The sequence below is a fragment of the Colletotrichum destructivum genome, chromosome 3 (genome assembly GCF_034447905.1).
Source record: "Colletotrichum destructivum chromosome 3, complete sequence".
Classification (NCBI taxonomy): domain Eukaryota; kingdom Fungi; phylum Ascomycota; class Sordariomycetes; order Glomerellales; family Glomerellaceae; genus Colletotrichum; species Colletotrichum destructivum.
This window is the reverse complement of record NC_085898.1, coordinates 1,501,954-1,518,240: the sequence shown is the minus strand read 5'-3', so window position 1 is coordinate 1,518,240 and position 16,287 is coordinate 1,501,954. Positions and strand designations below refer to the sequence as shown.

Below are 16,287 nucleotides of genomic sequence, written 5' to 3'. Positions count from 1 at the left end.
CTTTAGGACGGTTGTCCGAGAGACCGATATCTCTTCGCATCGTTCGATAAGATACCCCATGCCATTTCCCCCACCGCTACTTGGAAAGACATCAGTATCGAACCATGCCTCTCAATGCATTCCCCCGTCCGTCCCTTCAGTGAGTCTTCAGTGCTGGGACCTGGTGGGTCTCAGGGACCGAACCGTCCCTTCTCACTCCCCACTACCCTTCTTCATCCACACAGGCCTCCTTGCCCCTCGCCTCCCCATCCACCATATCCCATCACCGGTTCGGGTCTCGCTGTGTTTGTGTTTGCCCACCTCGGGATGGTCCCGAGCAGGTTCAGGCTCGAAGCTGCAGTTAATTGGGCGGGCGCCTTCAATATGCAACAAATGCAGGCAGCACAACGCATGGCATCGCGTTGCATCGCATTCTACATCGACGCTAAAGCCCATGTGGCCTCTCTGGCTCTAGCCTCTAGGCCACGCCGTCCTGCACCGCGCCTGACTGGTTAGTCGCCGTCATAGGCTAGTGCTAGGACGGTTGGCCGGAATTTGGTCGTAGCCGGTCCTGCCTGTGCCAACCTCTCCGCCATGATGCTGCACCATTGCGGGGCCTCAATGCATGCAGAGCGTACGAAATAAACACATGCTGAATTCGTACCAAGGGCTCCGTGGACCCATGTGTGCGTGCCTTGCCTCAAAATGCGCGCCTCCTGAACTAAACCAGCCCGCGCCGCTCATCCCTGGCACAAACTGGCCTGTCGGGCAAAAAGTCTCTGGTCATGTGCGGCAACTGAGCAAGGGGCCGTTGGTGCTCGGCTGCCCAAGAGGTGTCGGCTTGTTTGCTCTACTGCACAAGTCCCGGCAATCGGCCACGGACGACGTCCTACCTTGGATTAGGCCCACGCAGCCGACAACCCGCTTCAGCTGTCTTCTCCTCCTGATCACTTGTGATCTACCTATAGTATCCGTACTCTACGACATTATTCGTACACAATCTAGTGTAGGCGGGCGCAGCTCCCTCCGTCCTCTTCTTCCTGGAGGCCCCGAGCCCTCGGCAGTCGACCCAATCCCGATAAAGGTGTGTATCGGTTTGAGAGCGGCGTCGAGAAAGAATCGGGTTCTTCCGATGGTCTGCTACCCATGTTCCCGTCGCCCCGGCTTATTCTTTTTGACAGGACCGAAACGCATGCCGCCGCACACCACGGCCATATCTCGCCCTCCTACCATCTGTCTCTCTTGGGAACCAATCTGTCGATTATTGGAGCAATAGACCGGAAGCCTCTTCTTCGCCCAGCACATCGTTTGTGATAAATCAGACGCAAGCAATATGTCTGGTTCACCTAACGTATGTGCCCCTGGCTCAGCGTCGCCAATCTAGCAAGGCTCGCAGGAGCGGAAGCAGCCAGGATCAGGGTTGGTTTACAACGGATTTAAGGAGCGGACAAAGCACCCCAATCCGGGGGCCGAAAAACGGGTCTGTTATCAACTGACAACGGTCTCCTTTCTCGCCGACGCAGGAGAGACGATATCGTCATCAGTGATTTAGTTCAATATTGCCTGACGTCTGCACCTGGACCAGATCCGTGCGCCCGACACCCGCCTCGCCTACCAGCAAGTCGTTATCTCGGTTTGTCATCGCGGAACCACCGTCTTTTCAGAAGCAACCTTACTCGCCGGCCCGGGGATGAAAGCCCGCCGCCGAATCCCGGCGAGTTCGCCGTGATGGCCCACGCATCCTCCGCTGCCACAGTTGTCAGTGTTGTGGATGAAGAGTGAACGCTTCCAAGATCACTGAATCCGCGTCGACAGTGGTGCGAGGACCTTGTGGCCGTCGCCTCCATAACTCTATGGTCTACCTACCACCTTGCAGGTGGCTTGCCTTTCGGGCGGTTTTTGAAGGCGGTTTTCGGTTGGCGATGGGCAAAGACGGTAGTAGTACCCCTGATCCGCCTCTCGTGAAAGGATCCGGATCAGGCTCCCCCACACTTTAAAGCTGTTCGCTTTCTTTTTCCTCTCGCGGCTAAGCACATCGGGTCGCCTTGGTCAGTTGCCAGTCGCGTGGCGACGTGGGTGTGGCAGCAACGCACGCCTTCTTTTTTCTTCTTCTTTCCTTCCCTTTTTCTTGCAATTTTTCTCGTTTTGAAAATGTCACAACTACAGATGTAGAGGGAACAGTTCACACCCGCGCATACGCAAACACACACACACACACACACACACACACACACACACACACACATACACACATACACACATGGTCATGGGGGCTTCCACTCCGCCAAGCTTCAGGTTGACACAGGACTTATCGTGTAGCTTAAGGACGAATGGCACATTCGTTTTACTGGAAGACGTTTCTTGCGTCAGAGATGAATTCGATCAAATCGTTCGGGAACAGCGGCGGCCATCCGTCTTCCTAGCCAATGGATGTCTCAAAAACAAAGCCCTCACATGCCATTGCGTGGGACGTATTCCAACGGTCTCGTCTTGTCCTCTCTGCAGCGGGATTGCACCCCTGCCTATGAGCACAAACCGTCTCAGCACTAGCCAGATTGTGGTAACATTGGGGGCATCGTCATGTTATTTCGAATCGTGGAGAGACGGGGATGCTGACTCGCACCTTGCGCAGAGGCTAGAGCATCACGGATGGCTGGGGGCCATTTCACCTTTTGCCCATCACACGAGCGGTCCGTCCATGCGTCCACGCCCTCCAAGACGCCTTATGGGGATGTCGCTCATGATGATTCCACAGCAGCTCGTCGCACTAGATGGCCATGTCTGAGACATGAACTAGGGTATTGCACATCATCGGGCACCGCCCCGAGCGAGGTCCCTTCCAATATCCCAGCCATTCGGTCTGTGTTCCCTCAAAGCTCTAGCATGTCGTCCAAAGTTTGGCCGCAGCACAAAGGTTCAGGTGCGAGGAATCGAAGAATACACTGCCTGATTGACAGGGTTGTGTCACGCAAAGGCTCGTCTCCCGCTTCCTACGTGCACATTGACGATCCTCGCGGAAGAGGGGGGCAACATATGTTGCGGGTCGACGATGACAGCCATGCCCACCCCTCCTAAGCGAGGACGATCGCGAGGTCTTGGGGGTTGCACTTCCTCCAACAAGTTGATTACTGTACATAAGGTACTATGCGTATGGCCCCCTTTGCTCCACAGCAACCCATCGAGCGTGGAGCGCACCCTGCGCGTAAGCTTACTCTTGTCAGTTCCTCCGAACCCAGAAACCCGGAGTTGGCAGTGTTCCTGTTTCTTAGTCGCTTGGGAGTTGGCAACACCTGAATCGCTTTGCAAATGAAGGCCAGGCAGGCCCGGCCCGATGGCGAGTCAGGTGGGCGATTTCGGAGTTTGCTCACTAGCCCTGACTCTCTGAGCTGAGCGGTGACACCTTGGCAGCTAGGGAAAGCTCGGAAATGGTCGTTCGGCGGCCTGGGCTTGAGAAGCTCGTGATTGATTGCCTGCCGTGAATAATGAGGGTTGCCTGCCGTTGAGCGTTGTACAGCGCGAGAAAGGTACAGCTGGCTATGGATCCGAGGGCCATCTATCTCAGCAAACGTGGATAAGGGTTTCAATCTGGACAGGCAGGTCTGTCTTGGCAGTGCTGATACTACTCTTACCGTTTGCTAAAATGGCAAAGGGCGACACTGAATATTTGCGAGGGCTTTATTTAGGTTGACATCGAAGATACCACCTCGGGCACTGAGGCATCCCCGTGTCGAGGCACAATTGACTACGAATCGCCAGGCACCTCGCTTTGCATCCTTCCACTTGCCCACGGGTGATATCTTGTCAACGCAAGTCGACACATTTTACTACACACTGGGATAGAAAGTTAAGGCTGGGCAACATATGTTCTATACCCCAATATTGGGCGCGTAATGCTATGCAAAGCACAAGCATCTTACAGGCCATCTAGCCTTCGATAGCGGCAAGCACCTTATGGAGTACGAAACAGTCCGCCAGCTTCCTGTCGCTCTCTGCGAAAAAAGGATTTAAGCTGCATGCAAACTTGACATGCCCCTTTGAAAGTGGTTGGCCGCCTTGGCGTCTGTATCGTTTGGTGGCTTCGGGCATCTCTCTGGGTGTAACCAGCATTGACGGAATTGTTTCCGTTAAGTAGACAAGCTCGTAGACGAAAGTCGGACAAAATATTCGTATGATAAATGGTTGGCTACTGGGTCCTTCACGGCACATCCGGGTTTTACATCGAAATCATGCTGGTACAGTGCCTCTTAACCATCTGGTTAAGTGCAGGGCGAGAAGAGTCCAAGCAGCTGAGAAGCTGCTCTCTTCAGGTTTGTGCCAGTTCTCCATCCAACGAAATCTAAAATAAACAAAATGACAACGTCTCCCTCCCCTGCCAGCCACCCCCACCCCTCGCGGTCTTGGGAACTTGGATATTTGAAAGCACCTCCCGATATTCAGATGTAGACAGACTTGATGGCTTGCCAACATCCCTCGCTTTCTCCAGAAAGCGCGTCTCCCGACAGGAAGCGTATCGTTTCCTTAGTCCAGGGTCCTACCCTGCATCGACCTACATTGTGCTTCTGCTAGCAGCGACTCCCACCTGGTCCGGATGCAGCCGTTGCTGCCCTTTTCGTTCGCGCGCTGGTCTCGTTCGGAGAATGGAACGGTCCCGCTTAACGGTGGACAGTAGGCGCAATACCTATTCATGGACAACATTGGCGTTGTTGCGATTAGCGGTGGTCCGGGGCACGGGGCTGCACCAGATCGGCGCGCTTCCGGCACGTGGGTTTCGGGTGGACTTGGGCTCCGGCGGGTGCGGCAGTGGGCGCGAAACGGGGTTGGGCCCCATTGAATCGTCTTTGGTATTAAGGGCTTCTTTGCGCAGACGAGGCAGAAAAGATCGGTGGTTGCTGTCCTTTAATCATCCTCTCTTGACGAGGGAGCGAGAGGCGAGTCGCGGGTTTTGGTGTTGCTTCGTTCATTGTGACTTTGAGGTTGCACTTCAGCTTTATGAGGGGGTTTCGAAGTTCTGGTTTGTGTCGGACTGAACTTGAGTGGTTGAAGTGGCTTTGATGTGCTTTTTGGAAGCGTTCCGGCAACTGAGGGTGTTTGCTAGGTGATATTGTCCGGCTCCCAGACTGAGAGACGTTCCTCCTCAGTACAGCAATATACCACTAGAGAAACGAGCATTGGGCCGTCATGACCGCTACTCTGTCGTCTTCAGCCCTGAGGCAAAGGCTCCAGACAGTCGTCGACGGCGATTATTCCGGTAGGCAGCTGTGGATTTTGGGGGACGCTAGTCAGGCTGAAGAGGAGGCGGGAAGAGCGCCTTTCTTGCTCTCGTTGGAGGAACTTCGTAAGAACCCCGGTACAGCTGGCTGAAGGATCAGTGGTCTTGGTCGCGGTGCTTGCGTACACTGAGGCTGTTATTGTCGCCTTCGATTATAGGCACAAGCGGGATGTAATACGTCGAGGCCGAAACTGACCTCTTTATGGTAGTTTCGTGGGCTTCTCAAGAATCTTCAATTTCCTTTGTTAAGAAAAAAGAGTGCATAGCACCAGAAGGATGGTGTTGAAAAGAACACATGGCGTACTATAACCAATCAAAGAAAGGCGGCTTACAACCCCATGAGCAGTGCTTGAGTGCATTGGAGAGACAAATGCTGTGATAAGTTGCAAAACCTAGACAACCCATTACGCCAAAATAAGATGATTAAGCTGGTTACAAGATATAGCTTCGCAGCAAGGTTATGCCACCGCATGGCAGGGAAAAACATTCACTCACCATTGACCTTGACGACGACCTTACCCCTCGCCCTCCCGCTCCCGACGATCTCGTACCCATCCACAACCTCCTCGAACCCGACCTCCCTCTCAAAGACGGCCTTGATCCTCCCGTCCGCCAGCATACCCACAACCTCCTCCATCAGCGCCTTGCCAGGGTCCATCATGGTCGTCGCCGCCCACCGTCTGCCTGTGCCGCCCAACCAAGTCGCAAGGGGCCAGAGGGCGTTCATCTGCATGTGCCAGACCGCCTTCACAAATCCACCATACGAGTTCGTCGCGGGCTTGATCCCGACTGCGGCATAAACCCCCCGGGGTACGAGGTACTCTGCGCAGTTCGCATAAATGTCCTGCACGCCGATACAATCCGCAACCGCATCGAACTGCTTCCCCTCCTTACCAAACCTCTGCCGCAGAGTCTTGGACACGGGGGACGAAGAAGAGGTGTAATCCACGACCTCGTCGGCGCCCAGGCCCCGAACCATCTCGGCATTGCGTCCCGAACACACGCCGACGACGTACCCCTCGGGTCCGACGGCTGCGCGGGCCATCTGCACCGCGAGAGACCCGATGCCACCGCTAGCCCCATTGATGAGAACCCTATCCCCCTTCTTCATTGCCGCAGCGCGCAGAGTCACTGCGGCGGTGCACCCGGCCGTCAGCACGCTGCTGGCGTCCCGGAGCGGGACGTGGGAAGGCACGGGCACGGCGTAGCGCGCGGGGAGGACGACGTGTTCGGCTAGGGCGCCGGTCCCGGTCGGCCAGCCATAAGACACGGGGATAAAGGCTGCGATGCGGTCGCCCTTGGCGAACCGGCTGTTGTGTGTTGTCATTACGCTGTTTGGGCCGGAAGCAGAGCCAGGCCCGGTCCCGGGGCCCCACACACCGGCAACGGTCCCGCTCAAGTCGAGCTCCGGGACAGCCGTCTTCGCGCGGGCGACGGCGGGGAGCATGGTGATGTAGAGTCGACTACCCAGATTTAGCGCCGCATAGGCGACTTTGACGAGGAGCCATTCGTTACCGTCGTCGGCGTCAGGTACGGATTTCGCTTTGGCGAGGAGGGAAGACGCCGGCGGGAGGGTGGGTGCCGGGAGCGAGACGAGGGAGAGGACGGAGCGGGGGCTGCCGCGGGCTGTGAAGGTCCAGGCGCGGGATGTCGCCATGACTTTTGGTGGCAGAGTAGTAACGTACGGAGACTGAAGTGTTATTGTCTATGGAAGAAGGGGGGGGGGGTGTTAACGAGAACGATGTGGACTTGGTGCGAGTATTGTGATTTCTTTTGGATATGCGGCTGATGGGACTGTCAAATTAAGAGATGCACTCAGAAACTGATACTGGAAACTGGATTGAAGCAGACAAGAAAGTGAGCACGTCGAGCCATCTTTTTAAAGAAGGCTGCCTTGCGACAGCATAACGGTTGATGGTCAAGAAGACCCGTTCTGAGCCGTGTTAGTGGATGCAGCCTAACGCGCAAGCATAACGGCACCTCCACCCACAGCAAGCGGTGGCTTGCATGACGCCCAACGACGACGACAGGCTCGGCGCCACGAGGATGGGATCGTGTTCATCTGTCCCTTTCAAATGATGGGAATGCTGCGGGGGGTTCAGCTCTTGGCGGCAGCGTTCCCAATACGGCCAGCTGAAGAAGAGTCGTTTCCCTGCAGGTCTCGCCTAGTCTTGTTGGCTTAGCGGCGCTCTGTTTCGGTTGAGCAAGTGGCCATAACGTGCGGATTATGTAAGGCAGCATTGACTGACCCGGCTCACATGGTCGGATCCGAATGCATCCATTCTCAGGTCATCGTTCCATTCGACACAACTGTTACCCAGCTATCTCGTGGAGAGGGGGGTCACTACGTTTGTAACCGGGCTTGACTCAAGGCCACAACACAAATACGGGAAGGATGAAGAACATGTCATCTAAAGTAGTCACCAGTCTGAATCGTGTGGCAGATAGAGACGATTCAGGGCGAAAGAGTGAGGCGAAGGTGCGATATTTGACTTTGCATTCAATTCGCAAAGCGAAGAGAGAGCGTATGAGGACAGAGAGCAGCCCCTCCCCCCGCTGGTGCGCATTCGAATCTCATTTCGAATAAGAAAAAGCTTGCAACTTGCAAGGAACGTAGGCGCGGTCGCTGGTATCACTGCTTCAGAGGACGAGAGCCGACGAAGATGGCCGGTTGTTGGTTGTTGGTCGGCTGCTGTGCAGGTTGGCGGAGGCCGAAACTCGTCGTCTGAAGCACAAAAGTTTTCCGGGGACCGCATTCGTATCAGAAGAACACATCGTACAGGTGGAAGGGCGAGACGTTGACTAAGCGAGGCCAAGACGGACGTTTGGATTCTGAGGCGTGCCAAAATAGGACTCGGTCTCGCAACTTGTTTCTGGTTGTAAAAGCAGTGACTAGCGGTCGGCGACACATGATACTTGTCTCTGCGCATCGCTCATGATGATGGATTGTTCGGCTGCTAATAGCCCAGCACCATGATGGAGAGAGGATTGATTACTGACTGCTCCGTTGCATTGCTTAAGCCGTGGAAGACTGCAAGTGGTCGCGCCGCCCAACGTACCGGGACGCGCAATACAAAACTCTGATTTTCCAGGTTCATCGCATTGAGTGGGTGGCACAAGCGATGTCTCAACGGTGGGACGACAAACCCACGGACGGGGGCACATTCGGTCACTCACTGAGTGATGCCGTGGCTGTGGAAGATGGAAAGTGTGGAGATGAAGATGTAGAAAAGACCAGACAGAAGCTGGGTAAGATACCTAAGGTACCTTTGGTCGGTACCTAGTTGTGCCCTCCCAATGTCCGTCCTCTCTCACTCGACTGGCCACTGGCGACTGTTCCAGCCCCACCCTATCCCCCTCATTGGGTGGCTGACGCCAAGGACCTCCCCGGCGCCCCCCCCCCCCCCCCGGCTCAACGACCCCGAATAGCTCCCTGTTGCTGACTGGCTGGTGATGGTTCTGCCTAAAGAACCTTTTCGCAGGTTAGGACGACGGGCTGTGACTGGCTGGATCGTGAGAGGAATGAGGAGGGAGTGGCTGCAAGCCAAGGGTCCTCAGGGTATTGGAAGGCAGAATTCCGAGGCCTGGAACCTGGTCTCGCTCTATTCGTACGGATGCTCTCTGGACATTAACCCAAAATACCTACCTACCCTCCCATGCTCCCCTTCCCTTGGGGCATCACACGCCACTATCACTGTTGTTCCCATCTCCATCTCCATCCCCATCCCCATCCCCCCCACGATCGTCGTCGTTCATTCATTGTATATTTTCCGGACTGGGGTTTTTTTATTACCATTTGTGCTGTTGCGGCCTGTTGGAACTTCGCTCACTCCCCGCAATCTCCATTTTCATCTCCATCCTCGATCCTACCTTGCGTCCATCAACAGTTCTTCCTGTCTGTAAACATCCTCCTCCGCCTTGCACTCCCTCACCTCTGCAACCAAAACATCAACACCCACAAGGGAACAAAAAATAAAATAAAAAAATGTCGATGCCAGGCGCCTTTTCCCCGGATCTCCCACCCTTCGAACCCGACTCCAAGAAGGACGAATCTGCCTCTGTCCAACCTCCAGCCCTGCGTCTCGACCAGCCCTCCGACGCCTACTCTCTCCACACAAACGACCCCTACTTCGATGACGTCGCCGCCGCCGCCTCCTCCTCTTCAGCAGCAGCCCACGACCTTCCGCCCTCCTATACAGACGAATCTCAAGATACCTCCTCGCCGAGTGCCAAACACCACTCCGTCACCGTGACCACAAACGCTCTTCTTGCAGACGAAGCCGGTCCCTCGCCCCTTCTCTTCCGCAAGGACGCCGTCACAGGTGCCGAGATCCACACCTCGCGCCGTCTCGACACCGACCCGACCTACCTCGAAGCTCACATCACCGCCCTCGCCGAGCTGCCACCTCGGCCCTACGTCCGCATCCGCGGTACCCACACCGAGAGCGTGCGCAAGCGCGACGACAAGACTGAGAGCAAGACGGTCGTCGACTTTGACATCCGCCTCGACCTCACCCCCTTCCTTTACCGCGACATCGCCGCACGCCGCTCTTGGCGCGAGCTGCGAACCGCCGACAACTTCCAAAAGGTTCGCCGCGGCACTGTCTTCCCCACCCGCGCCCCGGGCTTCGGCGGCTCGTCCTCGTCCTCCTCGGCCGACGCCGACGTCCACGGTGCCAGACAGCCCACCCTGCGCGAGTGGTGCCACCGCTACTGCGCCTCTCACGCCGGCCTCAAGACCTTCACCCTGCTCCGCACCGTCACGGGCTTCGACGAGGACGAGAAGCTCAAGGCCCGCCTCGAGGACCTCGTCCGCGCCACCCACTACCGCGGCCGTGTTGACGTCCTCTTCCCCGTCCAGGACGCCCGCATCGATGTCTACAACACTTGCCGCGTCAACCGCTGGCGCTCGACCACCTGGGTGCGCTGGCTCTTCTACTTGACCTTCCTTTGGGTCTTTGCCTGGCCCTACCTCTTCTTCCGCACCAAGCGCTTCGAAGTTGTCGAGGCCGAATGGCCCTTTTCCCGCCGCCGGAGGGACCCGCAAACGGGCAGAGTCACGGGCCGCGAGTACGTCACCATCTCGGAGCTCGACTGGTACAACATGTGGGGTCGGGCCATCTCCAAGGCCGTCCTGGAGAGGCGCCAGGGTGAGCTGGACCAGCGCGACCTCAGGGATGCCGACGGGAGACAGGGCACCAGCTTCGAGGAGGCTCTTGCGGGCATCGACGGCGAGGCAACGAGGGGCCTCGTGAGGGCCGGTGTCAGCGCCATGAATGTCGTCAACCGTCACTTTGGATGGGGAGGTGATTGCTGAGCTGCCGAGCATGACACATCGGTGTGCTCCGGGCGTTTCTTTGATTTTCCCGTCTTTCGTCGTTTGGTCTCTTGTTTTGCGCCGCCAGGGGGGGAATAGTTGACGGCACTTTGCCTGCTGCTCGGGTTTCTCATCACAATGACCGAAATCGCGTTTTGCTTGTTTACTTGTTTGTTTAATCGTCTACTTGCATTGCTTCTTTTCGAAACGATTCCCAGACTGACGCATTACGAATCCCCTTTTCTCACCTCTTTCTGTTTCGCCCTTTTTCTCTGTCATTTGGTTGGAGTACCAGTGTTTTGCATAGGTAGCGAGGGTTAGGAGTACTCACGAAAAGCGCAATTTTATTACAACATCAACCCGGAGACCCCTTGTGCAGAAACGACACTCTTCATATGAAGATGACGAACTGGATATGTGTGTTTGTATGCATGAGAGAGATGTGTAAAGGTGGAAAGCAAAGAGGGAAGGAAATAATAATCGATTTCGTCCCATCCATCTTGCAGCCATCTCATGTCCCACCATCAACCATCGCGCTGGGCGCACGAGGGGGACCGTGACCTAAGCTCTCCCGGCCGACACCGTTTAGGTAATCCACTATCAGGACCCTGCGTTTACGACTGGGCCCCGCAATTTCCTCTCCGGTCCTCTTCAAACCGGCAAAGCTACCCAGCCATACCTACATTTCGTGTCGTTACACCCGTCCCGTGAGACACCCTCCAGCTAATTTCACATCCTCTCACGGGCGAAGAAGGAGTAGGCAAAGATCTAAGGGGGAAAAAACAACAATAACAACAACAACAACAACAACAACAACAACAACAACAACAACAACAACAACAACAACAACAATGCAGGTTAAGAACCCGCGCCGGGTCCTGGCGGTCTCGCTCGCCGACTCGACGCAGCATCTGAGCAGAGTCATCAAAGGTAACTTGTCCCGTCAAGTCTCCTTATCTTATCGGCCACGATCTCCCTGCCATGAGCGTGGGTGAGAGGGAGAGGGACAGCTCCACGAGCCTACTCAACCCCAACACAGACCCAACAGGATGCGGAAATCACATGTCTTGTATGACGACTCTCGCAACAACAATATCTGACTCTGAGAAACAGACCTGACGGGTAGCCACCCGGAACCCGCATCGACAACCCTTGCCGGCACTACGCACCTCCTGTCCCTCAAGACGAGCTACTACACCGCCGACGTGCCCATCTGGCTGGACCTCATCTCCTCACCTGCGGAATGGTCCGCCTCGTTCCTCTCGCCCGAGGCCAAGGAGGTTCTCACCGTGCTCGGCGGACTGGCTGTCGTCTTCTCCCTACCTTCGGCATCGTCATTCTCATCGTCTTCCGGCGTGGCGGCGCCCATCGCTGATGCTTCGCCAGCCGTCCCTACGACGATGACGACGACGACGACAGCGACACCTGCGGCACCGCCCTCCGCAGATGAGACCCGCGCGCTCATCACCGAAGTCGGCAGAGTCGTCCGCGAAGGGCTCGGCGGCTGGGGATGGGACGGCGTCGGGCTAGGCATAGGCGTCGGTGAGGGCGAAGCCGAGGAGTGGGAGGAGCTCTGCGCCGAGTGGGGGCTCGAGTTCGTGCAGATCAGGGGAGGGAAGAAGGATGACGGCAAGAATGAGTTTGGAGGTTCGCGACCTAACCGCCCCCTGCTACCCCTTTCTGGCTTCGACGTCTCCGTCACGCCGGTAGTGCTACCAGAGTGAAGACGTTTGCTGACACACTGCTGCAGAGAAGATGGGCATTGCTCGGGTCCTCGAGGCCCTGGAATCCAACGACTGGGACGCCGCGGACGACCTCGACGGCGAGCTCTCCGACCGCGATTCCGACGCCGACTCCGCGTCGGGCCTGCCCAGGAAACGCAAACCCCTTGCGGACGGCGGCGACGACGGCGACGACTTCCATCTGGACCCCGAGAGCCTAGACTTTGGTTTCGACAAATCCGACTTTGAAGGCCTGAAGAAGGCAATCTGGGACCTGGAGCAGGATGAGGAGCGTGATGCGGATGCACACGACGAGGAGGGTGGGAGGAAGGCGACAGAGGGCGGGGCTCCAGGCGACAGGAAGACCGCCGAGGACACTGGCAAGGGCACAGGCGGAGACAAAGTCGAAGATGAAGGGGACGAGGATCTGGACGGGGACGAGGTGGAGAAGATTGAGCGGATGATGCGCAAGCTGCAGGCTGTGAGGGACATGAGTGCGGGCTTGCCCGAGGAGCAGAGGCGGAGGATGGCCAAGAAGGCCGTTGGGGAGGTGATGAAAGAGTTGTGAAATGTCCGGTCCATGTCGGGACAGTCATGCTCTCGGAGGCATAAGGGTAGAAACAAACTTCGGTTGAGAGCAACTGGCGTATGATGTCGTCTTCAATCCCCGGGCGGATGAACAAGCTGCTTGAGCTCTGTTGAGAGCTATCCCATGAGATTAGACGACCGATACTTGTCACTGGTATCCATCCACGTGTTTACCCTCCCACAAGCTTCCACAACTGGATTTTGTGTTCTTCAGTTGAAAATTTGTCGTCGAGCAAGGGCACGGTAGAGAGTCTTGGAGTTTTCATGGGTCTCTATCTCAGTGCGTTTTGGTACAGGTCAATCAATGTTCATCCCAAACCTCGAGCAAGAGTGGCCTTGAAGGGAGGTTTCAAGCTCGCCCGCTCCTGACGTATCAGATGAAGTGAATTACACGCCGCGGCCATGTGGCAGCCGTATCCCAAGGCAGAGACGGCCGCACTCCCCATTTCTTACTCATGGCCGAGGAGGGCGTCATCGAGACTCGGCTTCCAGACATCGTCGTGCTCTCGGTAGCCCTTCCTCACTTCCCTCTCAAGGCGACCGCACCCGACAAATCAAACAGACCGTTATCCGACCGCGCAAAGCAGACAATACGTCGCGTTCGCACCCTCGACATCGGCATGTTCCGAGCGGCGCTATGCCCTCGTCCCCACCTGAAGCATCAACCCAATGTGAGACTTGCGCAGGATGTTGCTCAAGAACGAGACCGAACTCGACCCCCTGCCTTTTTCCCGATCGATCTCCCGTCCTCATGTCGAAGAGAGAATCACTCAAGAGCCGAGACGACGGATGAGTAGGGCAGATGCGGTAATCCCGGCCGGCCTTAATATGTCAGGCGGACCCCCCCACACGAATCAAGCCAAAAAGTTCGGACGGCCGACTACCGAGGCGCAGGAAGGTCGGGACTTTCAAGCATCAAAGACTGTCGTTAGTCCAGCGGCATCATCGTTCTTCCTTGGGGGTATTCTTTCGGGATGGAAGGGGAGCACTTCCCACTCGTCAGGATGGCCGAGTCATGCACGTCTGCCGCTTCCGACTGGGCCTAGTCGTACTCCGTACCAGAAGCTGGGCCAAACCCGGAGGCCATGAGGTCGGGCGGTCAAGCTCCGTCTCAGTCGAGCAGCTGTCAACGGCAAGCCGGCCAAGGGGGGAAGGGTCCCCGTCCCGAAGACGGCCGGGGGAGCCTGAGAAAGAAAATCAGACGAACGCTAGCGTCGATCTTTGGCAGCCCGTAGTCGCGCGATCTCTCGCACAGATACGCAACGTCGACGTCGCAGACAGAGGGACGACAAGGACCACATCGCTCGCTCTCCATGGAGGCCCACAGCGTTCATGCCGATGGAGATGGTCTTCCCCCTCCTCTTTGAAGGCCCGAGAAGACAAGGGGGGGGGAAGGATAGTCCTGACAAGACATGTTCTGCAAAACAATGCGGCGGAGCTGCATCGAAGCTAGTAAGGCAGCATGACTGGTGGTTTCCCCCCTTCCAAAATCTCCTGCACTGTCCGGCGGGGCACAGACTCAATTGAGATATTCTTGGTGATGCCTGCAATGCTTGTGGAAGAAGCGAGAGACTGGCCAGTTTCAGCAACCTTGATTGGGGTCGCTTGGCCCGGTCTCACGGCAGTTTTGGGTTCCCTGGCGAAGCTCGCCAGATTGACGAATGCGTGCCTCTAGTCGAGCAGCAACGTCCACGTCCATGTCCACGGCCCCAGGATCGTGTATCGAAGTCGTCAGTTCGAATAGTCCAAGGCAGGGTCCGAGAGAACCCAGTTGACCGGTGTTATGCTATGGTGGTCCGGACTATTTCGGGCAAGAGACTGTAGCGGCAAGTAAACGTGGACGAGTCAATCTCTCTGGGCGACCAACATCTGGCACCATGGGGCGCGGGGCACATAACCACAGCGAGTACCCGGTATATCGGCGACAGATCGTCCTCGTAGCAGGATGCCATCGAGTCTGAGGCGTCAGGCGCGTCTCTCGATGGCGTCGGAGCGGCGCGGTGATCTTTCGTGCCTTGACGGGGGGAGGTCCGGGTTATGGCGGCGGTCAGGCTACTGAACAGGGGTCCTAGCCACGAGCGGTGAGCAGCACCAGAGGTGACTGCACTCTGGGCAGACAGACGGAGTTCTTTTGAAAGTCGACAGGTTGAGCGTTTATCTCGTCGAAAGGATGGCAAACCCGCAGCAACGAACACGGATGTTGTTTCTTCGCAAAAAAGAGAGCCACGAACAAAGAATATAGAGCGGCTGATGGTTGCGCTCTGCCATCGTCAAGCCAACTGCCGGCCTAGAGGCGCCGATGGTGTGTTATGTCCAATTGCTTTTTATCCCTCCCCCCCCCCCCCCCCCCCCCCTTGGGCTCGAGCCTCCTGCTTGTCCGTCAGTAGGTGATTGGTAGTAAGACAGCTTGCCGGTGGCCGGCTGACAGGCGCACATCTGATAGCCATACCCTGTCTGCAACGCCTCATGATGTTTCGTGATGGTCGCCTGTCAATGGCCGATCTCCATGTCACACCGTTTGGATTAATAGTGGGCTGGTTGCGACAGACAATGCCAGAGGTCGATCTCGCCAGTTGCCTCACCTCGTTTACATCTTGCGGCAATCTTGCGCATTATCCATCAAGGGTCCAGCGACGAGAGCCGGTCGTCGTTCATGGGCTCCCGGCAAGCGAGGTTCAACATAGCAGGGCTCTAGAGATAGGGGGAGGGGCAGGGGCAGGGCAGGGCCAGGGCAGGTCAAGGGAGACCAGCCAGGGATGATCAGGCTGACCAATGTTCGACGGTTCTTCTGGAACGAATCTCAACAGACCAGGGCGATTCTAGTCCGGTGATGCTGAAGCATGGACCCCTGGGCAGCTTTTCTTTGGAAGGACGAGCAAGTCGTCCGTGTCATGAAATTCGACCATGAGAGCAGCGGGTCGACAATCATTTGGCAATCAAGCAGACGGTGGGTGCCGCTAGAGGGAAGCAAGCTGGCGCGTCGTAATGCTGATGACCAGAAAAAAAGGGCTTGAGACTTGAGAGGGGCCGAGTCAGTGAATACAAAAAGTGTTTAGATTGTTGGAGACTTGGAGGGGCTATTGTTCTGTTGTACCTGCGGATAGAGATATGTAAGTGGACTTTGCACAACCGGCGATCTTCCACCAACGGCGCACGGAACCATGCGACTGCCGCCTGTCAGCGCCCCCAGCTTTTTTATTGCCCCATTCTCCTTCATGCGGCGGCAGTTTTGCTCAAGAGTCATCGGTGCGTGCCGCCTTCCCCAGGACTCGTCCAAGTAAGCCAAGTAAGTAGAGTGTATCCGCAACGTAAGTAGGTAGATTTCGAGCTGACGAGTCGGCGTTGGAACGGGGGGAAAGGGACGGAGGCGGACCAGGGCCAGGACTGGAGGCGAAGGAGTCAGAAGCGGGAAG

The 16,287-nt window shown here is 56.6% G+C and overlaps 4 protein-coding genes across 4 annotated transcripts; 3 read left to right on the top strand and 1 right to left on the bottom strand.

Annotated features, from left to right (window-relative positions):
* Positions 1-5,735: 5,735 nt before the first annotated feature.
* On the bottom strand, positions 5,736-7,261 carry CDEST_04551 (Putative quinone oxidoreductase/zeta-crystallin, GroES-like superfamily; the record flags this gene model as incomplete). The annotated part of the gene is made up of 1 exon (XM_062920710.1): positions 5,736-7,261. The coding sequence occupies exon 1, from the start codon at positions 6,903-6,905 to the stop codon at positions 5,736-5,738; it is 1,170 nt and encodes a 389-aa protein (XP_062776761.1). The 5' UTR covers positions 6,906-7,261.
* A 1,661-nt stretch (positions 7,262-8,922) lies between these two features.
* Positions 8,923-11,013, top strand: CDEST_04550 (uncharacterized protein). The gene has a single exon (XM_062920709.1). The coding sequence runs from the start codon at positions 9,234-9,236 to the stop codon at positions 10,563-10,565; it is 1,332 nt and encodes a 443-aa protein (XP_062776760.1). The 5' UTR covers positions 8,923-9,233; the 3' UTR covers positions 10,566-11,013.
* A 177-nt stretch (positions 11,014-11,190) lies between these two features.
* Positions 11,191-13,140, top strand: CDEST_04549 (Putative alpha/gamma-adaptin-binding protein p34). The gene is made up of 3 exons (XM_062920708.1): positions 11,191-11,495; positions 11,679-12,212; positions 12,316-13,140. Exons 1-3 carry the CDS (start codon positions 11,417-11,419, stop codon positions 12,852-12,854), a joined length of 1,152 nt encoding a protein of 383 aa, XP_062776759.1. The 5' UTR covers positions 11,191-11,416; the 3' UTR covers positions 12,855-13,140.
* Positions 13,141-13,143: 3 nt separating this feature from the next.
* Positions 13,144-13,722, top strand: CDEST_04548 (uncharacterized protein). Its single transcript, XM_062920707.1, has one exon. It carries the CDS (start codon positions 13,330-13,332, stop codon positions 13,669-13,671), a length of 342 nt encoding a protein of 113 aa, XP_062776758.1. The 5' UTR covers positions 13,144-13,329; the 3' UTR covers positions 13,672-13,722.
* The last annotated feature ends 2,565 nt before the right edge of the window (positions 13,723-16,287 follow it).